This window comes from Bufo bufo, chromosome 6, assembly GCF_905171765.1.
Source record: "Bufo bufo chromosome 6, aBufBuf1.1, whole genome shotgun sequence".
Lineage (NCBI taxonomy): Eukaryota > Metazoa > Chordata > Amphibia > Anura > Bufonidae > Bufo > Bufo bufo.
The window spans coordinates 191,374,803-191,401,778 of NC_053394.1; the positions used below are offsets into that span (position 1 = coordinate 191,374,803).

At 44.3% G+C, this 26,976-nt stretch overlaps 1 protein-coding gene across 2 annotated transcripts in view; it reads left to right on the plus strand.

Moving 5' to 3' along the window:
- Positions 1-26,976, plus strand: part of TUBGCP2 (tubulin gamma complex associated protein 2) — a 478,187-nt gene that overhangs the window by 158,540 nt on the left and 292,671 nt on the right. For both annotated transcript variants that reach the window (XM_040435527.1, XM_040435528.1), the window contains exons 4-6: positions 10,146-10,316; positions 10,438-10,597; positions 10,761-10,968. In XM_040435527.1, coding sequence (XP_040291461.1) covers positions 10,146-10,316; positions 10,438-10,597; positions 10,761-10,968 — 539 coding nt within the window. The remainder of the gene's footprint in view (positions 1-10,145; positions 10,317-10,437; positions 10,598-10,760; positions 10,969-26,976) is intronic.

A 26,976-nucleotide genomic window follows, 5' to 3' on the forward strand; every position in this document is an offset into this window, starting at 1 on the left:
CCTGTTAATGCCCTTGTGATGGTGGACCTGGTTGAACGATGGGGGGCTCTTTCAGGAAGGGGGCAGTTAAACCCCGACAATCCCCGACCCGGAGACTGGAGCCGAAAAAGCCTGATGTGTGCAACAGTTAACATTGAGTCTCTAGATAATAATCAACTGTGCCAGGTGGAAGTGGGAGACACTTCAGTGGTGGCTCTGCTAGACTCGGGGAGTCTGGTGACCCTGGTAAGGGCTACCCTGGTGCGACCCGCTGAGTTTACTGGCCGGAAAGTCGAGGTAATGTGCATACATGGTGACTTAAAAGACTACCCCACCGCTCTGGTGTCTTTAACCATGGTTGCCGACAGGAGGATTCATGAAGTGGCCATTGCCACAAATCTAAACTTTGAACTACTAATAGGAAGAGACTTCCCGGAACTTTGGCCAGCTATGAGACTTACACGTCCCCAAGAGTCAGGGATAACCCCAGGGGATTGGCCTTGCTCAAGTGGGAGGCCAGAACCCTGGGAACCCAAGGCTAAAGGGCCAGCGGTAGGGGTGACCACCACTTCGGTGGATGAGAGGGGAACAACCCCGTTGAATGTGATGGTTGGGGAGGTGGAGGACTTGCTGCCGGGCCCTAAATTGGAAGACTTGAATGTCTCCGATGATCATTTCCGTACAGCACAACACAGGGACCCGACATTATACCGAGCCTTGGAGAATGTGTTCATGATCGATGGAGTACCACAACAACCGAGGGCCGAGTCAATATTTCCACGTTTTGTGGTTCTCCATGATTTGCTGTATCGGGTCAACCAACTACAGGGGGGAATGTGGAACAGTTGGTGGTGCTCAAGGCTTATCGCAAACTGGCACTAGATCTAGCGCACCAACATGTTCTCAGGGGTCATCTGGGATTGCAGAAAAAACAGTACCTTAGTACCTCTCCCAAACATCAAGGTCCCATTTTAAAGAATCGCTATGGATCTCATAGGACCAGTACCAAAGTCTGCTAGAGGACACCAACATATTCTAGTCATCCTAGACTATGGTACCTGGAGGCGGTGCCACTGCGGCATACATCGGCCAAACTCATAGCTAAAGAGTTATTAGGGATGTTTTCCCGCGTAGGTCTACCCAAAGAGGTTTTGACGGACCACGGGACCCCGTTCATGTCCAACGTCATGAGGGAATTGTGCTAGTTGCTGCACATAAAACGGTTATGGACGTCAGTCTACCATCTGCAAACGGACGGGTTGGTAGAAAGGTTTAACCAAATATTTAAAAATATATTAAAAAGAGTGGTGTCCAAAGATGGAAGGGACTGGGACCTCGTCCTGCCCTATCTCATATTCGCAGTGCGAGAGGTGCCCCAAGCCTCTACTGGGTTCTCTCCCTTTGAGCTGTTGGACGTAGCCAAGGAGGCATGGGAACAGCCCACTCCGCATAAAAGTGTTATTGAATACGTCAGCCAGATGCAAGAACGGATAGAGACTGTGTTGCCTCTGGTTTGGGAACATATGGAGGCGGCTCAGCGAGCCCAGAGTCGAATCTATAACCGGCAGGCTCGAGTCTGGAGCTTTAACCCAGGTGATCGGGTCTTTGTTCTGGTACCGACAGTGGACCGTAAGTTCTTGGCTAGGTGGCAGGGGCCCTACGAGGTAATAGAGAAAATTGGAGATGTAAATTACAAGGTACACCAGCCAGGGTGGCGAAAACCAGAGCTGGTCTACCATGTTAATCTACTAAAACCTTGTAAGGATAGGGAGACCTGCACGGAGGACAGATTGCGGTCAGTTTGTCTAGGGGAAGAGACCCCTCTGTCCGCTGCAGGTGAAGTGGTTGCCACAATAAGAATTGCTGACAGCTTCTTTTCTAAACAGGCTCAGACTCACGGATGTGTTCCCGGAACTCCCTGGACGCACTTCCATAATCCAGCATGATATTGTTACCGAGCCCCAGACAAAAGTCCAGTTAATGCCGTACTGGGTGCCCGAGGCTTGGCGAAAAGCCATCTTGGAGGAAGTGCATCTAATGCTGAGGCTGGATGTCATCGAAGAGTCTAAAAGTGAGTGGGCCAGCACAATAGTTCTAATACCCAAGCCAGAGGGGACAGTACGGTTCTGTAATGATTTTCGTAAATTAAATGAGATTTCTAAATTTGATGTGTATCCCATGCCCCGGTGGATGAGCTAATTGAGCGGTTTGGATAGGCAAGGTATTTCTCTGTCTTGGACCTCGCCAAAGGGCAAGTGCCCTTAACGGAGGCTGCCAAAGAAAAAACTGCCTTCATCACCCCTGAGGTGCTGTATCAGTATAAGGTGTTACCCTTTGGCCTTCATGGCGCCCCCGCCACGTTTTAACAAGTAATGAACATTGTACTTCGTCCCTATCGTAGGTATGCCTCGGCTTACCTGGATGATATTGTCATTCATAGTACCGACTGGGAGAGTTACCTGCCCAAGGTGCAGGCCGTAGTGGACTCCCTTCGGAAGCCTGGACTACCCGCTAACCCAAAAAAATGTGCCATAGCGTTAGAGGAGACTAAATACCTAGGATATGTCATTGGGCGCGGACTCCTCAAACCCCAATTGAACAAAATAGAGGCGATACGGAACTGGCCCTGACCTGTCACCACTATGCAAGTGAAGTCGTTCTTGGGAATGGTGGGCTATTATATGAGGTTTTTTCCCCATTTTGCCACTTTAGCGGCTCCGTTGACAGGGCTCTTGAAGGGACGGGAGTCTGTGATGGTCCGCTGGAATGACCAGGCGAAAAAGGCTTTTTCCACATTGAAGTCTGTCCTGTGCGGGTCACCAGTTTTGGTGACGCCACTTCAAGTGGGACTTTGCGGTACAGACCGATGCCTCTGAAGTAGGCCTCTGAGCTGTACTCTCTCAGGAAATCAATGGGGAGGAACATCCCGTTGTTTTCCTGAGCCGCAAACTCGCCCCAGCCGAGACTAGGTACAGTATAGTGGAGAGTGTGTGCCTGGCTATCAAAGTGGCAATCGAGTCTCTCCGCTATTATCTTTTGGGAAGAAAGTTCTGTCTGGTGACCGACCACTCCCCTCTCAAGTGAATGATCCAGGCCAAGAGAGGAATGCTCGGGTCACCAGATGGTTCTTATCCTTACAGAATTTTAAGTTCTCAGTAGAGCACAGAGCAGGCCGGTTGCAGGGAAACATGGATGCCCTGTCCCGGGTACACTGTTTGGCATGTGTTCACCCCCTCAAGGTTGAACAAAAGGGGGGTATGTGACACAGTAAAGCGAGTTGTATGGGGAGGCAGGTATTTTCCTCCCAGCGTCTGCTGCTGGACTGATTAGCGACCAGGTGGAGTCAAACCTTTAAAAGACAGCTGGATTCAGCTGAAAGGATCTCTGTATTGGGATCGGAGCCTTGTGCTGGGCTTGCAGGTCCGAGACCAGTGTGAGGGGAAACTGGTCGCCTAACGTCCATTCATAGACTCTTTGAGGTAGAACTGCCAGCTGGGTGTAAACTAACACCAAAACCAAAAGGTGCCTTTTTTTGTTGAATGTGACTCTTTGTTTATGAACTTGTCAAGAGTGTGAATAAACAATGAACAGGTACTGCGTCCGGTTAGGCTACTTTCACACTTGCGTTCAGAGCTGATCCGCTCATATAATGCAGACTTTGGATCCGTTCAGAACGGATCCGTCTGCATTATATTGTAGAAAAAATTCTAAGTGTGAAAGTAGCTTCAGACGTTTGAATTTGACACAATATGGCTCAATTTTCAAACGAATCCTTCCCCCATTGACTTTCAATGTAAAGTTTGGACGGATCCGTTTGAAAATTGAGCCATATTGTGTCAAATTCAAACGGATCCGTCCCCATTGACTTACATTGTAAGTCTGGACGGATCCGTTTGCCTCCGCACGGCCAGGCGGACACCCGAACGCTGCAAGCAGCGTTCAGGTGTCCGCTGGCTGAGCGGAGGCTGAACGCTGCCAGACTGATGCATTCTGAGCGGATCCGCATCCACTCAGAATGCATTAGTAGCTGGACGGATGCTTTCGTTGCCGCTTGTGAGATTCTTCAAACGGAGCCCCGACGCTAGTGTGAAAGTAGCCTTATCCTGTCAACCAGAGCGAATCCCCACAGTGGGTACCATCTTTAAAGAACGGACATCCCGCCGTACATGAACGTCAGATGTCACTAAGGATTTAAACAGTTTGTGTGATAAATTGTTTTTCATTTTATGTTTTAAACCCTTTAATACCAAGCCACTTTTCACCTTAAATCCGAGGCCTATTTTTTGCAAATGTGGCAGTTTATGTGGTAATAACTTTGGAATGCTTTTACTTGTCCAAGCCCTTCTGAGATTTTGTCGTGACACATTGTACTTCATGTTATTGGTAAATTTGAGTCTTCTTTATTAAAAAAATAAATAAATCAAATATTTGGAAAATTAACAATTTGCTAAATTTTTGTGCCTTTTAAGACTAGGGATGAGCGGGCTGCTGGATGTCCGGGTTCTGACGAACTTTGTTTCAAAGTTCGGTTCGGGTTCCGAACTTGACCCCGAACAATGAACCCCATTGAAGTCAATGGCGACCCGAACTTTGGGGCACTAAAATGGCTGTAAAAAAAGTTATAGAAAGGGCTAGAGGGCTGCAAAAGGCTCCAAAGAGCAGTACAATTGCCGTACAAACAAATTTTGATAGGGAAATGACTTAAAATGACATAAAATAGATATAAAATAACAATCTTAAACAAAGAGGTGGAGGTCAAAGTGGAGTAGAAAGTTGAGGAGGCTGTGGCAGTGTAGGTGGAAGAGGCAGAGGAGGTAGAGGTAGAAGCCATCATTCTTTCTGTATTTTATAAATGTGTCTGTCAATTATGTGTGTGACCTTTAGCTATTTTTGGCTGTGTGGCCAGTATATTTCTCTACTCTACCAGTATAAGACGACATAATGATAATAATTGAGCCAGGAGGTGGAGGAGGAGGAGGCAGATGTGTAGGTGGGGGAGGAAGCCAACACTGTTTCTGTTTTTTGTTTTTTTTGTTTTTTTTCATGTGTCCGTAAATTGTTAAGGGCAACGGCTTGACAGTTTTGGTGCTTGTATGTAGGGATCGACCGATTTATCGGTTTTACAGATATCGGCCGATATTCAGGATTTTGACAGTTATCGGTATCTGCATCTATTTTGCCGATATACCGATAATGTATTGGGAACACAGAACGCGCTGCTGTCAGCCCTCTCCGTGTTCCCTCAGCAGCACAGGGGTGAAGGAAGCAGTGTCTCCCTCCCCCTGTGCTGCTGCTGCCGCCAATTAGAGGAGAGAGGACAAAAGAAGGGGAGGGGCTGTGGTCACCGCTCCACCAATGAAGATAAGTCTTTCATTAATTCACATACAGGAGGTGGGAGCTGGCTGCAGAATCACATAGCCGGCTCCCGACCTCTATGAGCGGTAGCTGCGATCTGCGCACACCTGATTTTTTTTTTTTTCCCGCCACTTGTTCGTGCAGGGCAGGGATGGCCCGCCTTAGAAAGTAGTGGCAGCTGTAAACAGCGTACCATGGGACAGCTGCAGTCATGGTGTTTTTAAAACGGTCAGTCTCCACCAGGTGGAATAGCAGCATTTCAAAGGCCAGCAATTTTGAAATGCTGGCATTCAGGGCTCGTGGGTGGGTAGGGGGGTACTTCCTCTTTCTCTCCAGTGTTTGGCTGATGGACAGCTGAACGCTTCCATAGGACAGTGTAGAGATGCTCTGTTATGGTGGTGTTGCTCTGACATCCTCTGCTTGCGGGGTGGCGGGTGCCACTGTCGCTCCAGAGGGGGGAGTAAGATGCCAAGACCGCAGCAGAAGAGGGAGTAGGAGGAGCCTCTGATCTTTCATGGTTCTTGAGGTGTCTACTCCACAGCAGCTTGTGCTTTGCGGTTAGATGCCGGATCTTGCTGGTGGTGCTCAGGTTTAGAACATTTATGCCTTGCTTCAGACTCTGACTGCACAGCGTGCAAACCAACCCGTGTTCTGTCATCACACTGCCTGAAGGACTGCCACGCCAGGGAACTCTTTTGTGCTGGCTTTGGTGTGCTATATCTCTTGGCGCGTTGGGCATTAGCAGGCGTACTGGCTGGGGGATGTCCGCTCTGCTTTGCACCCTGCTCCCTCTTTTGCTGTGCGGCTGGCGCTGCGTGACCCCCATCTCTTCCTTCCAACTGCACACGTCACTGGCATGACTTGGATGCCATGTGAGGTCTAGAACTTCATTAACCTTCACATCATCTTCCACCCACTTCTCACCCCTGCCCTCCTGGCTGGTCTGCACACTGCAGAAAGCCCCAGCAGTTAATGGGGTTGTCCGGGTTCAGAGCTGAACCCGGACATCCCTTCATTTTCACCCCGGCAGCCCCCCTGACATGAGCATCGGAGCAGTTCATGCTCCGATGCTCTCCTTTGCCCTGTGCTAAATTGCACAGGGCAAAGGCATTTTTAGGAGTTCCGGTGACGTACCGGGGCTCTCCATGGGGCTGACAGGAACCCCGGTGACGTCACCAGCACTGATGGGCAGGATTTAGCTCTGCCCTAGCCAGTAAAACGGCTAGGGCAGAGCTAAAGCCCGCCCCTCAGAGCCGGTGACGTCACCGAACACACTGCCGGGCGGAAGTTACCGCCCGGCAGTGTTATTGAAAACAAAAAAGCCCGTGCCCTGCGCAATTTAGCGCAGGGTACGGGAGCGCATCGGAGCATAAGATGCTCCGATGCTAGCCTCAGGGGGGGGCTGTCTGGGTGGAAAAAAAAGAGTATGTCCGGGTTCAGCTCTGAACCCGGACAACCCCTTTAACACTTGTGTTTCATCATCGCCATCAGAGATGTGCTGCGGTGGTTCTCCCACGTCCTTATCCTCAAACATAAGTGGTTGGGCATCAGTGTACTCAATCTCTGTCACTTCTGGGGCAGGGCTAGGTGGGTTGCCCAAAAAAACCCTGCCAGCAGAGTCATCAAAAAGCATAAGTGACTGCTGCATGACTTGGGGCTCAGATTGCTTGGCTGATGTGGAAGACTGTTGCACGTGGGCTGCCGGTGCCAACTCTGCGCTTTCAGCAATGGACCGGGTGGAAGACGATGTGAAGGAACTGGAGGCGCTCTCAGCCATCCAATCTAATACCGCTTCTACTTGTTCTGGCCTCACCATTCTTAGAGCGGTATTCGGGCCTACAAAATGTCGCAGAATGTTCTGTTGCCTGCGTGTACCAGTGGAAGGTGTTTCATGTGGGTGCGTACCCGGCACAGATCGAAAACGTCCTATCCCTGCAGCATGAGCTCTACCAACGCCACGGCCTTGTCCCCTAGTTGATGCTCTCCTCCTTGGCTGACAGACGAACAATTGTATATCTGTGTCACGGATGCAAAAGAGGTGTACAGCACAAAAAAATAAATAAATGTAGGTCTCCCCGACCTAATTAATAGGCTGATTAACTATTATATTTCCCTGTGATGGTGGCAAATACAGTGTTTTTTTTAACCAATAAAATTGGTATGTCTCACTCTCACAATTAACAGACTGATTATTCTATTTCCCTGTCAGTGGTGCAAAAGAGTTATGATTGCACTGAAAAATAAAAATGCCAACAGGTCACCCTCAGACTGAACAGCACGATTAAGTGGGGAGGGGGGGAGAATGTAAATAACTGGATCAGTAACAGAACACAGAGAGTGGTTGTTAATGGTACATACTCTACTAGTGGGATACCACAGGGGTTACTGTTGGGCCCTATTCTCATCAATATATTTATTAAAGGTTTTTTTCTTGATAGGTCATCAGTATCTGATTGGTGGGGGTCCGACACCCCAGACCACCACTGTTCGAGAAGGCATCAGCACTTGCAGTAATGCCACAGCCTCCTCGTGGCTTTCCCTAGGCCAGTGACAACGGGTTCATTGGTCACGTGGCCTAGTCGCAGCTCAGCCCCTTAGAATTGAATAGGGCTGAGCTGCGATACCAAGTACAGCCACTATAGAATGTATGGCTCTGTGCTTGGTGAGCTTCAAGAAGTATGCAGTGCTCACAGGACCCCCACTGATCAGATACTGATGAGTTAGGCTACATGCACACAAACGTTGTGTGTTTTGCGGTCCGCAAAACACGGATGGTGTCCGTGTGCGTTCCACAATTTGCGGAACGGCACGGACAGCCATTGATATAACTGCCTATTCTTGTCCGCAAAACGGACAAGAATAGGACTTTTTTTTTTTTTTTTTTTTTTTGCGGGGCCACGGAATGGAGCAACGGATGCGGACAGCACACGGAGTGCTGTCCGCATCTTTTGCGGCCCCATTGAAGTGAATGGGTCCACATCCGAGCCGCAAAAACTGTGGCTCGGATGCGGACCAAAACAACGGCCATGTGCATGAGGCCTTATACAGAAGTTTTGGAGTTTGGAAAAACCCTTTTAATTATCTTGTAGAGGGGCTGCACAGTAAGATATAAATTTCTGCAGACAATATTATATTGTGGAACATAATGAACACAAAAGAGAACCGGATACTGTTAAAGATGGACCCGGATAGATTAGAGGTTTGGGCAGAGAAGTGGAATGAAGTTTAACACTGATAAATTTAAATAAGGTTTTGTCACTTCAGCAAATTGCATTTTTTATGTACAGAAAGTTAATACAAGGCACTTACTAATGTATTGCTTTCTTTGCTGGCTGGATCCATCTTTCCATCAAATTATACACTGCTCGTTTCCATGGTTAAGACCACCCTGTAATCTATCAGCGTGTCTATGCTTGCATAGTATAATAAAAAGCTCCATCCTACGTTAACTCACATGGTCCTGGTCACCAGAGAGGCATTCTTTTTTTCCTATAGAGTGCAAGTGCAAGCACAAGCACCTCTGATGGACTACAGGGTGGTCGTAACCATGGAAACAGGCAGTGGATAATTTGATGGAAAAATGGATCCAGCCAGCAGAGGAAGCAATATGGGTAGTGACAATACACTAGTGAGTGCCTTGTATTAACTTTATCAACATGATAAATTCCACTTGTTGAAGTGACAAAACCCCTTTAAGGTTATTCACATGGGAAGGAAAAATCCAAGGCACCAGTATATACTAAATGGTAAAACACTGGGTAAGGGCTCATGCACAATGAACGTATTTTCTTTCCGTGTCCGCTCAGTTTTTTTTTGCGGACCATATGCGGAACCATTCACTTCAATAGGTCCGCAAAAAAAAAACAACAAACGGAAGTTACTCCGTGTACATTCCGTTTCCGTATTTCCTTACCGCAAAAAAAAGAACATGTCCTAATATTGTCCGATTTAGGGACAAGGATAGTACTGTTCTATTAGGAGACAGCTGTTCTGCAAAATACATACGGTCGTGTGCATGAGCCCTAACACTGACATGACAATTCCGAGCTCTTGTGCCCAAGAAAGACATAGCATAGCTGGAGAGGGTTCTGAATAGGACAACCCAAGTAATAACTGGAAAGGAAGGACTATAGTACCCAGAAAGATTTTCAAAATTAGGTTTATTTAGTTCAGAGAAAGGACGACTGATGGGAGATCTAATAACAGTGTTTAAATATATTAAGGGTCAGTACAGTAAACTCTCCTACAGTCTATTGATATATGAGGATGTAAAGAGAAATGTGTTTTTTGTTTAAAGGGTTTATTTTTTTATTTTTTTGTTGTTTTTTTTAGGTACAAAAACACAAAAATATGATTTTGCTGCAGTCTTAGAGCTGCACAATCTAATTCAAAATATCAGTTTTACCCCGATGGGAACGCTGTAAAGATGAAACCCATAAAGCAATAACGGAATTACGTGTTTTTTTTCCAACGTTGGATAATTCTGAGTTGATTTCCACCTTCCCCACTACATCATACACAATATTAAATGGTGCTGTTGAAGAAAAAAAAATTACAACTTGTCACACAAAACACAGGCAATGTAAGCTGAAAAATAAAACATGTATGGCTCCTAAAAGACATGGAGTAGAAAACGAAAAATGTCAGGAAAGGGTAAAATACCCATACAGATATTTAGTTTTCAATGACATATGTAACAAGTGTTCTTGTCCAGTCATTTTCTTCCTCTTCTTAGTTTAAGTTTTTCACTTGAAGAATTAAACTGTACATAAATGGGAAGTTTACCTTCTTTTCCTGTTACATATCAACAGACCCTTCTATATTTGCACCAGAATCTTAAAGACAAGGCAGAAATCATCATTACTGCTCCCTCTAGCAGCCTTCCTTTTTCTCCCAGCACCTCCAAGATCTCCATGCAAGAGCTTGAAGAGTTACGTAGGCAACTTGGAAGTGTAACAGCTTCAACAACTAGTGGCCCCCAGGTAAAGCTTATCTGTCTGATACTATCATCAGATGGTACGGTGATGTACATTTGTTATGCTCAGTTTACATTTGTGAAAATGTTTATCCCTTTATTTTCTTTTTATCCCTCTATTCTTTCAGCTGGTGGAGGTTTTGCGGAAACAGCTCAGAGATGTACTGAACAAGAAGAATGTTGGACAGCAAATTCCTGTGTTCCCAAAATGGGTATATGAGCGACAAGCTCTGATAGGGGATTTCTCTTCTATGTCCAATACTAGTACAGATATCACAGTACCAATAGGTTTGTGTGACTTTGAGTTGTGATGATTACTTATTTTATTCTTTGTCAATTTTCTTAAAAATTTACATTGCTTATATAGAAACCACCCCTTTCTGTAAGCATGTAATATTGTTTATATCAACATAGCTGTTTCACCAGTATCTCTCTTTTTTTTTTCTTTCAGGAACCCTTACTCTAGCTTCTCAGGAAGCAGCTATAGTCGAGGACCTACTATATGTTCTTATTGGAGTTGATGGACGGTATATTACTGCACAACCCATTGTGGGACGTCAGATACGCTCTTTCTCATTAGACTCAAACCTTGATATGTCTGTAAAGGAACTTGTCAACAGGATACTACCTGTGGCTGCCAGCTATTCTACTGTTACCAGGTACTAAAATAATGCAATAATTGTAAGGCAACAGTACAAAATAGGGATTATGTTACCTTAGTATTAGTAAATTTATTTATGAATTAGTCTTCATGTACAGTATGAGTAAAAATTTAAATCCTGACCCATTTGTGAATAATAAAAAGACATAGAAATGCTGTGCCATAGTAAACAATCTTTCATAGGACACGCTAATTCATAGGACAATATTTCATAGGACACTCTAATGGGGCAGATTTACTGCATGTAAGATAGATAGATAAATAGATAGAATAGATAGATTAATAGAATAAACCTGGACAAGGCAGTTAAAGGCTTTCTCTCATCAGAATTAACCCTATTAAACTAGCTGACATTAGTGATGTGCTAATGTCAGCTGAACCTAACTAGCCTATTCCTACTTTTATCTATGCCCACGTTTATAATAAGCTAATTAGCCTCTAGTTGCAGGGGGGCAGCCTTGGTCTCCTCCTGCCGGCCCTGTCTGCCATGTATCTCGCGCCTGTGCCGTCCCGTATTCGGTGCAGGCGCAATGAGTGAAGAACGCCCGTCCTTCACTCACTGCGCCTGCGCAGAACACTGAACAGAACGGTGCAGGAGCGAGATACATGGCAGACAGGGCTGGCAGTAGGAGACCAAGGCTGCCTGGCTCTGTCAATCAATTTGTGCAGCCGTTCGTGTCCAGAGGTGGGAGAAAGGAGCTTTAACGCCCCCCCCGCTCCTAGAGGCTAATTAGCATATTATAAAAATTAGATTTCTGGCGTACCAGGGGGCTTAAATACAAGTAGGAATAGGCTAGTTATGTTCAGCTGACATTAGCACATCACTAATGTCAGCTAGTTTAATAGGGTTAACGCTCCATTCACACGTCCGCCATTCTGTTCCGCATTTTGCATTCATTTCTGTAGGGCCGCACTAAGTGCTGCCCGGATCTGGAATTGCAGGTCCGCATTTCCGTTCCCCCAAAAAAATAGAACTTGTCTTATTCTTGTCTGCAATTGCGGACAAGATTAGGCCTTTTCTATTAAGTGCAGGTGTTCTGCCAAATATTTTTACTTTGCGAAAAGTCTATACCGGAAGTGACGCAGCCGCACAGGAATCGGCTGGAGGAGGGTGTGCACGGTGCTGCGCAAGCACACATCTACCGACTTAGCAAAGAATTATTGCAGCGCCGCGATAGAAGTACTTCGTACACCGCGTGTGCGCACTTAGGGGTATAGAGATTTTGCAGCGCAAAATGTTTCATCAGATCTCCCTACCCCTGAGTGCCCAGGCGCCCACAAATCATCAGTTGCAGTTCAGCTCGACTATTTGGTGAGCTCGGTATCCAGCACTCAGCTCTGTGGTAAGGATGAACTGCAACTGATGATTTGTGGGCGCCTGCGCACTCAGGGGTAGGGAGATCTGATGAAACATTTTGTGCTGCAAAATCTCTATACCCCTAAGTGCGTGGGCGCGGTGTACGAAGTACTTCTATCACGGCGCCGCGCAAGCGCACATCCACCGACACCCGGAATAAAAATAGAACATGTCCTATTCTTGTCCGCAACTGCGGACAAGAAAAAGCATTTTCTATTATAGTGCAGGCGATGTGCGGTCTGCGAAATGCGGAACACACATTGCCGGTGTCCGTGCTTTGCGAATCCGCAAAACACTTATGGACGTGTGAATGGACCCTAAGAAGGCTGCCAGCTGAATGCCTGGCTGACAGCCTTTTCTTCCGAACTTTCCATTTCTGTCCATGCTTGGCTCAGCAGAGTGTACATATGTAGTCTGGGAGATAATATAAAGCTGCTGGCAGCAGCTTATCTCCTGCTAGCAAAGGGATTGATCAGTCAGGGGAGAGTTGGGAGTCCACCATTTTAATCTCAATTTTCTTTTTTTTAGTAATCAAAAAAAAAAAATGGCAAGACCTAATTCAATCAAGTATTTTCTAAAGATATGGTTATTTTACTTAGGAATATTTGACTATGAAAAGGTTGTGAGTTATAGTAAGTATCTTTTTAGTGGGAAAAGTAACTAAAGATTTTCTCCAGGAAATGAATAGTTGCAGCAGTGGGTGTGAAACCAGATTTAGCTTTGGTCTCATGGTAGTCACTCTTTGACCGCTGTACATGTATCTGGACTTCTCTGCATGGAAACAACCAAGCTGCTGCCTCCTGACGGTGGAGCACCAATGGATCAGGAAAAAATCAAGGAGAGGCCAAAGTCAGGGCAAGCAGAATATGAGCAATCTGATAGATTGTTCGAGGACGGGGCAGACAGTGAACAGTCAATGCAGACGTCGCATGCAGATCAGGCTACAAAGGGCAGCACACCTTTGCAAGCTAGGCAACTTGATTAGGCACTTTCCAATATACAGGGAGTGCAGAATTATTAGGCAAATGAGTATTTTGACCACATCATCCTCTTTATGCATGTTGTCTTACTCCAAGCTGTATAGGCTCGAAAGCCTACTACCAATTAAGCATATTAGGTGATGTGCATCTCTGTAATGAGAAGGGGTGTGGTCTAATGACATCAACACCCTATATCAGGTGTGCATAATTATTAGGCAACTTCCTTTCCTTTGGCAAAATGGGTCAAAAGTAGGACTTGACAGGCTCAGAAAAGTCAAAAATAGTGAGATATCTTGCAGAGGGATGCAGCGCTCTTAAAATTGCAAAGCTTCTGAAGCGTGATCATCGAACAATCAAGCGTTTCATTCAAAATAGTCAACAGGGTCGCAAGAAGCGTGTGGAAAAACCAAGGCGCAAAATAACTGCCCATGAACTGAGAAAAGTCAAGCGTGCAGCTGCCAAGATGCCACTTGCCACCAGTTTGGCCATATTTCAGAGCTGCAACATCACTGGAGTGCCCAAAAGCACAAGGTGTGCAATACTCAGAGACATGGCCAAGGTAAGAAAGGCTGAAAGACGACCACCACTGAACAAGACACACAAGCTGAAACATCAAGACTGGGACAAGAAATATCTCAAGACTGATTTTTCTAAGGTTTTATGGACTGATGAAATGAGAGTGAGTCTTGATGGGCCAGATGGATGGGCCCGTGGCTGGATTGGTAAAGGGCAGAGAGCTCCAGTCCAACTCAGACGCCAGCAAGGTGGAGGTGGAGTACTGTTTTGGGCTGGTATCATCAAAGATGAGCTTGTGGGGCCTTTTCGGGTTGAGGATGGAGTCAAGCTCAACTCCCAGTCCTACTGCCAGTTTCTGGAAGACACCTTCTTCAAGCAGTGGTACAGGAAGAAGTCTGCATCCTTCAAGAAAAACATGATTTTCATGCAGGACAATGCTCCATCACACGCGTCCAAGTACTCCACAGCGTGGCTGGCAAGAAAGGGTATAAAAGAAGAAAAATCTAATGACATGGCCTCCTTGTTCACCTGATCTGAACCCCATTGAGAACCTGTGGTCCATCATCAAATGTGAGATTTACAAGGAGGGAAAACAGTACACCTCTCTGAACAGTGTCTGGGAGGCTGTGGTTGCTGCTGCACGCAATGTTGATGGTGAACAGATCAAAACACTGACAGAATCCATGGATGGCAGGCTTTTGAGTGTCCTTGCAAAGAAAGGTGGCTATATTGGTCACTGATTTGTTTTTGTTTTGTTTTTGAATGTCAGAAATGTATATTTGTGAATGTTAAGATGTTATATTGGTTTCACTGGTAAAAATGAAATGGGTATATATTTGTTTTTTGTTAAGTTGCCTAATAATTATGCACAGTAATAGTCACCTGCACACACAGATATCCCCCTAAAATAGCTAAAACTAAAAACAAACTAAAAACTACTTCCAAAAATATTCAGCTTTGATATTAACCTCCTCAGGACCGCCGTACGCAGGATTGCGTCTTTGCGGCGGTCCTGTTGTTCTGGGTGGACACGCCGGTGCGTCCTCTCGCGAGACGCGAGATTTCCTGTGAACGCGCGCACACAGGCGCGCGCGTTCACAGGATCGGAAGGTAAGCGAGTGGATCTCCAGCCTGCCAGCGGCGATCGTTCGCTGGCAGGCTGGAGATGTGATTTTTTAACCCCTAACAGGTATATTAGACGCTGTTTTGATAACAGCGTCTAATATACCTGCTACCTGGTCCTCTGGTGGTCCCCTTTGTTTGGATCGACCACCAGAGGACACAGGCAGCTCAGTAATATGTTGCACCAAGCACCACTACACTACCCCCCCCCCCCCCCCGTCACTTATTAACCCCTTATTAGCCCTTGATCACCCCTGATCACCCCATATAGACTCCCTGATCACCCCCCTGTCATTGATTACCCCCCTGTCATTGATCACCCCCCTGTAAAGCTCCATTCAGATGTCCGCATGATTTTTACGGATCCACTGATAGACTGATCGGATCCGTAAAAATCATACGGACGTCTGAATGCAGCCTTACAGGGGAGTGATCAATGACTGTGGTGATCACCCCATATAGACTCCCTGATCACCCCCCTGTCATTGATTACCCCTCTGTCATTGATCACCCCCCTGTAAAGCTCCATTCAGATGTCCGCATGATTTTTACGGATCCACTGATAGACTGATCGGATCCGTAAAAATCATACGGACGTCTGAATGCAGCCTTACAGGGGAGTGATCAATGACTGTGGTGATCACCCCATATAGACTCCCTGATCACCCCCCTGTCATTGATCACCCCCCTGTCATTGATCCCCCCCCCCCTGTAAGGCTGCATTCAGTCTTTTTTTTGGCCCAAGTTAGCGGAATTTTTTTTTTTTTCTTACAAAGTCACATATTCCACTAACTTGTGACAAAAAATAAAATCTCACATGAACTCACCATACCCCTCACAGAATCCAAATGCGTAAAATTTTTTAGACATTTATATTCCAGACTTCTTCTCACGCTTTAGGGCCCCTAGAATGCCAGGGCAGTATAAATACCCCACATGTGACCCCATTTCGGAGAGAAGACACCCCCAGGTATTCCGTGAGGGGCATATTGAGTCCATGAAAGATTGAAATTTTTGTCCCAAGTTAGCGGAACGGGAGACTTTGTGAGAAAAAAAAAAAAAAAAAAAAATCAATTTCCGCTAACTTGTGCCAAAAAAAAAAAATTTCTATGAACTCGCCATGCCCCTCATTGAATACCTTGGGGTGTCTTCTTTCCAAAATGGGGTCACATGTGGGGTATTTATACTGCCCTGGCATTCTAGGGGCCCCAAAGCGTGAGAAGAAGTCTGGTATCCAAATGTCTAAAAATGCCCTCCTAAAAGGAATTTGGGCCCCTTTGCGCATCTAGGCTGCAAAAAAGTGTCACACATCTGGTATCGCCGTACTCAGGAGAAGTTGGGCAATGTGTTTTGGGGTGTCATTTTACATATACCCATGCTGGGTGAGATAAATATCTTGGTCAAATGCCAACTTTGTATAAAAAAATGGAAAAAGTTGTCTTTTGCCAAGATATTTCTCTCACCCAGCATGGGTATATGTAAAAAGACACCCCAAAACACATTCCCCAACGTCTCCTGAATACGGCGATACCAGATGTGTGACACTTTTTTGCAGCCTAGGTGGGCAAAGGGGCCCACATTCCAAAGAGCACCTTTCGGATTTCACTGGTCATTTACCTACTTACCACACATTAGGGCCCCTGTAAAATGCCAGGGCAGTATAACTACCCCACAAGTGACCCCATTTTGGAAAGAAGACACCCCAAGGTATTCCGTGAGGGGCATGGCGAGTTCCTAGAATTTTTTATTTTTTGTCACAAGTTAGTGGAAAATGATGATTTTTTTTTTTTTTTTTCATACAAAGTCTCATATTCCACTAACTTGTGACAAAAAATAAAAACTTCCATGAACTCACTATGCCCATCAGCGAATACCTTGGGGTCTCTTCTTTCCAAAATGGGGTCACTTGTGGGGTAGTTATACTGCCCTGGCATTCTAGGGGCCCAAATGTGTGGTAAGGAGTTTGAAATCAAATTCTGTAAAAAATGACGAGTGAAATCCGAAAGGTGCTCTTTGGAATATGGGCCCCTTTGCCCACCTAGGCTGCAAAAAAGTGTCACACATCTGGTATCTCCGTACTCAGGAGAAGGTGGGGAATGTGTTTTGGGGTGTCATTTTACATATACCCATGCTGGGTGAGAGAAATATCTTGGTCAAATGCCAACTTTGTATAAAAAAATGGGAAAAGTTGTATTTTGCCAAGATATTTCTCTCACCCAGCATGGGTATATGTAAAATGACACCCCAAAACACATTCCCCACCTTCTCCTGAGTACAGAGATACCAGATGTGTGACACTTTTTTGCAGCCTAGGTGGGCAAAGGGGCCCATATTCCAAAGAGCACCTTTCGGATTTCACAGGTCATTTTTTACAGAATTTGATTTCAAACTCCTTACCAGACATTTGGGCCCCTAGAATGCCAGGGCAGTATAACTACCCCACAAGTGACCCCATTTTGGAAAGAAGAGACCCCAAGGTATTTCGTGATGGGCATAGTGAGTTCATGGAAGTTTTTATTTTTTGTCACAAGTTAGTGGAATATGAGACTTTGTAAGAAAAAAAAAAAAAAGAAAAAAATCATCATTTTCCGCTAACTTGTGACAAAAAATAAAAAGTTCTATGAACTCACTATGCCCATCAGCGAATACCTTAGGGTGTCTACTTTCCGAAATGGGGTCATTTGTGGGGTGTTTGTACTGTCTGGCCATTGTAGAACCTCAGGAAACATGACAGGTGCTCAGAAAGTCAGAGCTGCTTCAAAAAGCGGAAATTCACATTTTTGTACCATAGTTTGTAAACGCTATAACTTTTACCCAAACCATTTTTTTTTTACCCAAACATTTTTTTTTTATCAAAGACATGTAGAACAATAAATTTAGAGCAAAATTTATATATGGATGTCGTTTTTTTTGCAAAATTTTACAACTGAAAGTGAAAAATGTCATTTTTTTGCAAAAAAATCGTTAAATTTCGATTAATAACAAAAAAAGTAAAAATGTCAGCAGCAATGAAATACCACCAAATGAAAGCTCTATTAGTGAGAAGAAAAGGAGGTAAAATTCATTTGGGTGGTAAGTTGCATGACCGAGCAATAAACGGTGAAAGTAGTGTAGGTCAGAAGTGTAAAAAGTGGCCTGGTCTTTCAGGGTGTTTAAGCACTGGGGGCTGAGGTGGTTAATGAGTTTTTTGGGTTCATTGAGAACATGGTTGTTGTTCAATAATAAAATTAATCCTCAAAAATACAACTTGCCTAATAATTCTGCACTCCCTGTAGCTGCCACAGGGTTACCAGACAGTGGTTGGTGAATTTTATGTCTGTGGACATTGCCCCTTTAAGAGCTGGAGGGAGCGTCCACTCTGTCGGCAGTGGAGAAGAGCCCATGTTAGCAAGCAGGCCGCAGCCTGCGTGCATGGACAAAGCAAGCTTGATGGCCGGGCTCGCCTGGGAGAAGACAGCTAGAGGTGGGTCAGGACCTCCAGTAAAGGTGAGCAGAGCAGCTGTGGACGCAAACCATCGCTGTAGCATGAAGTTTTTGATGACCTATCCTTTGGATGTGTCGTCCGTACCAGATTATTGGGGTTCAGCTCATGGAAGGCTCGCTGATCAACTGTTTGTGGTCCCAGAAGCAACTACAGGAACTACAGAGCTCCATGCAATGCATGATTGCTCCCATTTTTTTAAACATTTTTCACAGTAAAAAAAAAACAAAAAAACATTTTTTGTACTGCCATAATTGTAAAGACTCCTAAAACAAAATAACCCTTTTATTCTATGGGATGGTATAAATGCCAAATATACATAGTTTTTGCTTTATGTTTAAATACTTTTATACCATAAGCCCTAAAAGATTCATTACTTATTTTAATGCATGCTGGATACAGACAACTCACCCCAAAATCTAACACCTACCTCAATACAGATAAATCCTTGAGCTGTTTGTCAGTTGGCGGCCATTATTGCTGGTCACTCAACTTCCCAGGAAGAGATGGTCAGTCTTAGGCTACTTTCACATCTGCACTTTCCTTTCCAATATTGAGATCCTTTTATAGGATCTCAAAACCGGAGGAAAATGGAATGGAGTGCCCCAGAATGCATTCCGTTCTGTTTCGTTGCGTTCCCATGAAGTGCACAGAAGCTCAGGCAGCGTTTTTGAGTGCGTCATGGGATACTGATCTAGATAGATCCGTCATGAAACATAATGTAATGCAATGGTGCCGGATCCATTTTTTTGGGACACAAAGAAAAAAGGATTTAGTGCCGAATCCGTCTTGTTCATTTGGGAGATAATACAACCGGATCTGTTCTGATTGGATGCAACCAGTTGTATTATATACCGGATGTGTTTTAGCTAAGGGTACTTTCACACTAGCGTTATTCTTTTCCAGCATTGAGTTCCATCCTAGGGGCTCAATACCGGAAAAGAACTGATCAGTTTTATCCTAATGCATTCTGAATGGAGAGCAATCCGTTCAGGATGCATCAGGATGTCTTCAGTTCAGTCTTTTTGCCTTTTCAGGACGGAGATAATACCGCAGCATAGGGAGTACATTCCGTTTTTTTTAGCGGACCCATTGAAATGAATGGTTCCGTATACGGAACGCAAAAAACAGAACATAAATGGGGGAAAAAAACTTTTGCGTGCATGAGGCCTTAGGCCCCTTTCACAAGGGCGAGAATTCCGCGCGGCTCCAATGCGTGAGGTGAACGCATTGCACCCGCACTGAATCCGTACCCATTCGCTTCAATGGGGCTGTTCAGATGAGCGATGATTTTCATGCATCACTTGGGCGTTGTTTGAAAATCTCAGCATGTACTATATTCTGCATTTTTCACCCAACGCAGGCCCCATAGAAATTAATGTGATGCGTGAAAATTGCAAGCAATTTTTATTTATTTTTTTACATCCCCATATTATGACACCCCCATATTTTTTATACTCAAGTCTACTGAGCTGTTTAGGGTCTTATTTTTTGCGGAACAATCTGTAGTTTTTATTGATGCCATTTTGGAGTGTGTGACTTTTTGATCACATTTTATAACTTTTTTTGGGTAAGAGAAGCAATGAAAAAATGGCATATCGTCCATTTTGCCTTTTTTTTTTTTCGTTACACCATTCGCCGTATTTTTTCCCCTATTTTAATAGCATGGGCATTTTTGGTTGCAGTGATACCCATGATGTTTATATTTGTTATTTAGGTATTTATTTTTTAATTATACGGAAAGGGGACGATTTAAACTTACATTTTTTAAATATTTTTTTACATATTTTTTTTACATTTTTGTATAAAAAATTTGTAATAATTTTGTGGCTCATATATGAGCCTATAAATTATGATTTTTAATTTTAGTCTATCAGAGATTTTTAAAATGACATTTAAACTCAATTTTGCTCATTTCTTATCCTGGCCTGCCATCTGGTGGCCAAAATAAGAATTGCAGCATGAACACTTTCAGCCTCATCAGCGAGGCTGAAAGTGTTCAGCGCATTTACCGATGCCCCAATTGGCCACATGGGGCATCGGTAGGAAGCCTGGAAGCTCGAGCTTCCTGGTTTTTGCGCATTTAGATGCCATGACCTTACGGCATCTAAAGCATTTAATTACCCCGAATGGCAATATTGCTGGTCACGGTAATTAGCCGCAGGTCTCTGCTGTTTGAAACGGCAGAGATCTGCCGGCCATGGCACCCGCCGCAAGTGCGAGCAGGCGCCATGTTTACACATCGCTCCAGCTGGTATCGAACGGGTTTATAGAGGGGGGTGATGCTGACTATCATAAGAGCTGTGTTATACTTGGGTAAGAATTTTAAAAATACTCCAGAAATTAACGGCTTTGGTTTAATAGTGATTAGAGTAATAATGTTGGCTTTTGGCGTTCTGCATCCCTGACCACTTCAAGGGTGTTTTAAGTTACTGGAGAACATAGTAACATAGTAAGGCTGAAAAAAGACATTCATCCATCCAGTTCAGCCTATTTATCCTGCAAAGTTAATATAGATAAATGAAAGCAAAAAAAAAAAAAAACATGAGGTAGAAGCTAATTTTCCTCATTTTAGCGGGAAAAACATTCCTTCCCGACTGCAATCAAGCAATCTGAATAAATCCCTGGATCAAACCCTGTTCTACAGAATTCTAATAATCATCACTGCCTCCTCTGGTAGACCGTTCCATAGACTCACTGCTCTTATAGTAAAGATTCCTAATCTATGTTGATGTAGAAAAATTTTCTATAGATGTTTAGGGTGTTCCTTTGTCACAGACCTGGAATATAGATCATGATAGAGATCTCTTTATTGGCCTTTGATATATTTATACATGGTAAATATTTTATTAGCTCTCCCCTCAGTCATCCTTTTTCTAAACTAAATGACCCTAATTTTGATCATCTTTCTGGGTACTGTAGTCAATCTATTCTATTTATTACTTTAATTGTCGTCCTCTGAACCCACTCTAGCAGTATGTCTTTCTTGAGCACAGGAGCCCAAAACTAAACCCAATACTCTGTGCGGTATGGCTAGTGATTTGTAAAGTGGCAGGGCTATGTTCTTTTCATGTGTATCTATGCCCTGTTTGATTCCAACCCATAATCTTGTTGGCCTTGGCAACAGCTGCCTGACACTGGTTGCTACAGTTAATTTTACAGTCAACTACAATTCTTAAAGGGGTTGGTCACCTTAAGTATAAAAAACTATAAAGTTCCCCAGACAATAACTAAAGGCAAGAGGTATTTGTATCATGACAGATATACTGTCTATATATAATTTTTCTACTGCATTCTGCTTAGCATGCTCACATTGATGAGAGGCTGTGTGGTCGGAGCAGCTGCAAAGTGAAAGTAAAAATCCCAGCATGCATCACGGCAAGCATCTTCACAGGAGCAGTCAAATGACATCTCTGCCTACTAGTGATGCCAGGTGTCATCTAATCAGTCCTTCAGTCAAATAACTACACAGAGAAATCAACATAATGATAGCAATCCCATTCCCAACATTGAATAAAAAGTTACTGCTTTTTCCACAATGTGATATATACAATTGATACATGTGTGTGGATATGTATATATGTGTACAGGGTGTGTGTAAATATATATATGTGTGTGTGTGAAGATGGAGCGATATCTATCTATTAGGGATCGACCGATTATCCAATATTATCGGCCGATATTGAGGATTTTGACCGTTATCGGTATCGGCATCTATTTTGCCGATATACCGATAACGTATTGGGAACACAGAACGCGCTGCTCTCAGCGCTCTCTGTGTTCCCTCCGCAGCACAGGGGAGAAGGAAACAGTGTCTCCCTCCCCCTGTGCTGCTGCTGCCGCTGCCGCCAAATAGGGAAGAGAGGACAAAAGAAGGGGAGGGGCTGTGGCCACTGCGCCACCAATGAAGATACCTCTCTCATTAATTCATATACAGGAGGCGGGAGCTGGCTGCAGAATCACATAGCCGGCTCCCGACCTCTATGAACTGTAGCTGCGGTCCGCGGTAGTTAACCCCTTAGGTGCCGCGGATCGCAGCTACCGCTCATAGAGGTCGGGAGCCGGCTATGTGATTCTGCAGCCAGCTCCCGCCTCCTGTATATGAATGATTGAGAGACTTATCTTCATTGGTGGTGCAGTGCGCCCCCCCCCCCCCCCCAAGCCCCCCAGTATTAATCATTGGTGGCGCAGTGCGCCCCCCACCCCCATCCCAATAGTTAAAACATTGGTGGCGCAGTGCGCCCCCCCGTATTAATCATTGGTGGCAGTGGCCACAGGATCCCCTCTCCCCTGCTCCTCCGATCGGAGCCCCAGCAGTGTAATCCTGGGGCTCCGATCGGTTACCATGGCAGCCAGGACGCTATTGAAGCCCTGGCTGCCATGTTCAGCTCCATGCTGCTGTGTGCACAGAGCACAGAGCAGCAGGGACCGTGTGAGCTCCTATTCACCCTGATAGAGATCTATCAGGGTGAATGGGACAAGGGTTCTAGTCCCTAAGGGGGCTAAAAGTTAGTAAAAAAAAAAACAACAAAAAAACCCACCAAAATATTAAGTATAAATGAAAAAGATTTACAAAAAAAAATAAAAAATACACGTTAACAATAAACATATTAATTTTCAGCAGATTTGTGTAGGAAAATTATTTTTTTCTCAAAAATAAAAATACCCAGAATATCGGTTTAAATTATCGGCTATCGGCCTGAAGGTTCACAAATTATCGGTATCGGCTCTAAAAAATCAATATCGGTCGATCCCTACTATCTATCATCATTTACTGTATCTATTTACAGCTCTATATCTAATGTGGTAATGTGTACAGTAAAGTGGTGGAAGGTGTGTATATCTCACCCAGATACCTCAGCTGGATGAGATAACTGAAATCCAGAAAGCTGCAGTGGTTTCAGCAAAGTGTAGTTTGCTGAGACAGGTTTTGTTTAGATTCTGTTCTAAGTTTTTGCTGTTTTAACCCATTCACTACCAGCGCTATAGCGGCGCCGGAGAGATAGGAAAACAGCAGAGACCTGCTGCTAATTACTGTGACCGGCAATAATGCTGATCACTGTAATTAAAGGCTTTAGATGCCGCGATCAAGTGAGATCACTGCATCTAAATGGTCGGAAAAAAAAACATGCGGCCAATGGGGCTGTCGGTAGTTGCTTTTAACCACCTCCCGTCCGCCCATAGACTAAAAACGTCCGGGAGGTTGTTCTATATTTCTGACTGGACGTTCCTGAACGTCCATTCAGAAACTGCAGCTGCACGCTAATCGTGCAGCTGCTGATCGGGTTGCCCGTTGTCAGTGACAGCAGGGCAACCCTTAGAGAAGGCAGGGACAGTGCCCAGGTGTCCCTGCCTTCTAGATCGCTGTATACACAGTGCTCACCAAGCGCTGTGTATACAGTGCAGGAAGCGCTATGCGCTTCCTGTTCCTGCCCGGCGGTCATGTGATCGCCGGGACCGGAGAGTGCAGGAGCTGTGTGAGGTCTTTCAGAGACCTCGATCAGCCCTGCTCTGAGGCTGTACAGCGCTGTACAGCCTCTCTGGGGGGTGCATTTCTCCTTTAACTGGGGCTACTATGTCAGCCACAGTTACAGGAGAAATCAATAGTAAAAAAAAAAAAGTGACGTAAATGTCCCCCAGAGGTCCTGTATGACCTTATGGGGGAGGAAAAGTGTAAAATAAAAAAAATTAAGTGTTAAAAGAAAAAAAAAAAAGATAAATTTTCACATGTAAAAAAAAAAAATTCCCTATGTAAGGAATAAAAAAATTTATGTTAAAAATAGAAAAAATAAAATAAGACATATTTGGTATTGCCGAGTCAGTGACGGTCGGCTCTATAAATATCACATGATCGACCCAAGCCATTTTTGTCACCTACATCACAAGAAGTGCACCACCAAGTGATCAAAAAGGCGTATGTCCCACAAAATGGTACCAATAAAACAGTCACCTCATCCCACAAAAAATGAGCCTCTACATAAGAAAATCTCTCAAAAAATAAAAAAACTATAGCTCTCAGAACATGGACACATTAAAACATATATTTTTTTTGTTTCAAAAATGCTATTATTGTGTAAAACTTAAATAATTAAGAAAAAGTATACATATTAGGTATCTCCACGTCCGTAACAATCTGCTCTATAAAAATGTCACTTAACCGAACCCCTCAGGTGAATGCTGTAAAAATAAATAAATAAAAACTGTGCTAAAAACAACCAATTTTTTAGTCACCTTGCCCCATAAAGTGTTATAATGAATGATCAAAAAATCATATGTACCCAAAAATAGTACCAATAAAACTGGTACCTTATCCCCTAGTTTCCAAAATGGGATCACTTCTTGGGAGTTTCTACTGTAAGGGTGCATCAGGGGGGCTTCAAATGGGACATGGCATCTAAAAACCAGTTTAGCAAAATCTGCCTTGCAAAAACCATATGGCGTTCCTTTTCTTCTGCGCCCTGCTGTGTGCCCATACAGCAGTTTATGACCACATCTGGGGTGTTTCTGTAAACCGCAGAATCTGGGTAATAAATATTGAGTTTTGTTTGGCTGTTAACCATCGATGTGTTAAAGAAAAAATTTGATTAAAATAGAAAATCTGCCAAAAAAGTGAAATTAAAAAATTTGATCTCCATTTTCCTTTAATTCTTGTGGAACGCCTAAAGGGTTAACAAAGTTTGTAAAATCAGTTTTAAGTAACTTGAGGGGTGTAGTTTCTACAATGGGGTCATTTATGGGGGTATCCACTATGTAGGCCCCACAAAGGGACTTCAGACCTGAACTGGTCCTTAAATAGTGGGTTTTGGCAATTTTCTTAAAAATTTTATGAATTGCTTCTAAACTTCTAAGCCTTCTAACGTCCTAAAAAAATAAAATGACATTTCCAAAATGATGCCAACATAAGGTAGACATATCGGGAATGTTAAGTCATAAATATTTTATAAGGTATGACTTTCTGTTTTAAAAGCAGAGAAATTGAAATTTAGCAAATTGCGAATTTTTTTAATTTTTTGGTAAATTTGGGATTTTTTCATAAATAAAGGTGAAATATATTGACTCAAATTTATGACTATCATGAAGTACAATATGTCACGAGTAAACAATCTCTGAATGACTTGGATAAGTAAAGGCGTTCCAAAGTTATTACCACATAAAGTGAGATGTCAGATTTTGCAAAATTTGGCCTGGTCAGGAAGGGGGCAAATGGCCCAGATGGTAAGTGGTTAATGCTGTGAGTCTCACTGACGAGGCTCACAGCATTCATGCTGCAATTCTTATTTTGGCCACTAGATGGCGGGCCAAAATAAGAAATTAGCAATTCACAGTAATGGTCATTTTAAAAATACAGGATGATTTAAAATGAAAAATTAATAAACAGATTTTATTGGCTCATATATGAGTAAATAATATTTTCCCATATCATCACAATGACGGCCACAAGGAGATTGACCCATGACCTCTGTGGGGGCAGGAAACAGAGAAGAGGTTAAATTGCCCCCTCCCACCACCACACCTCAGTGTTCCTGTCCCCACTGTGGCCAGGGTCACAGAAGAGTCTCCCTGTGCGGACAGGGAGATGAAGATGGGAAATCGGCCCTACATATTTTTTTTTTTCTCCTTCTCCAGGAGGGTCCGAGGACGGTCTCCTGGTTACCTGAAGCTCATCGGAGCTCCCTCAGTCCGCCGGCGGCCGCGTGCTTATGCTGGGCTGGGGGGTATCGGGAGGGCTCGCCCTGGCTGGTCTGGAGCCTTCTCCCGGGCCGCAAACTTCCTCCTCCTCCTCCCCAGTGGGTCGGGCTGGTAGCGGCCGGCGTGTACGCACGCCGACGTCTGACGTCACTTCCGGGTTCAGGTCACACAACCCGGAAGTAAAGCACAGAAGGCAGAGCAGTTTGAATAAATGGCGGGACAGCCATGGAACGCTGATCTGAGGTCTGTAAGTACTGTGTATGCGGTTCTACTTCCAGAATATGTCAGGTCCTGAATTGCAAACTGTTATGGAGCCTGATGCTCCCTCTCTGCCTCCTCTAAGTATCCCTCTGGGGGTCCGCTTATTGATAGTACTGAATTTCCTGCTAGGCATATTTTCTGATGCCTTTATTCCATATTTTTCAGGCTAAAGAGGCTCAAAAAAAGGTTAAAAAACCTCCTCGCTGCATCTCTTGTGCTAAAAGATTGCCTGATGAATATGGAAAGAAGCTTTGTAAGGAATATATTTCTGATGTGATCCAGCAGGAACAATCCTCTTTTATGGATAATATCAGATCTGTGGTCCAGGAAAAAAATTAGGGCCGCCAGAGCTGCTCCATCTGATTCCCAGGGCGAGCCCTCTCGCAAGCGTCCGCGTTCTAAGATCATTACCTCAGGATCTGATGACGCTGACGACAAAGCTTCCACTTCCATGCAATGGGAAGATGATCTCTCTCTCTCTGAAGGAGAAATCCATGAAAGTAATAGAAAATTTTATTTTTCCTCAGAAGAAATGGGTGATTTATTAAAAGCAGTCAGAGCGACAATGGGGATTGAAGAAGCCCCTAGGTCCTTATCTAT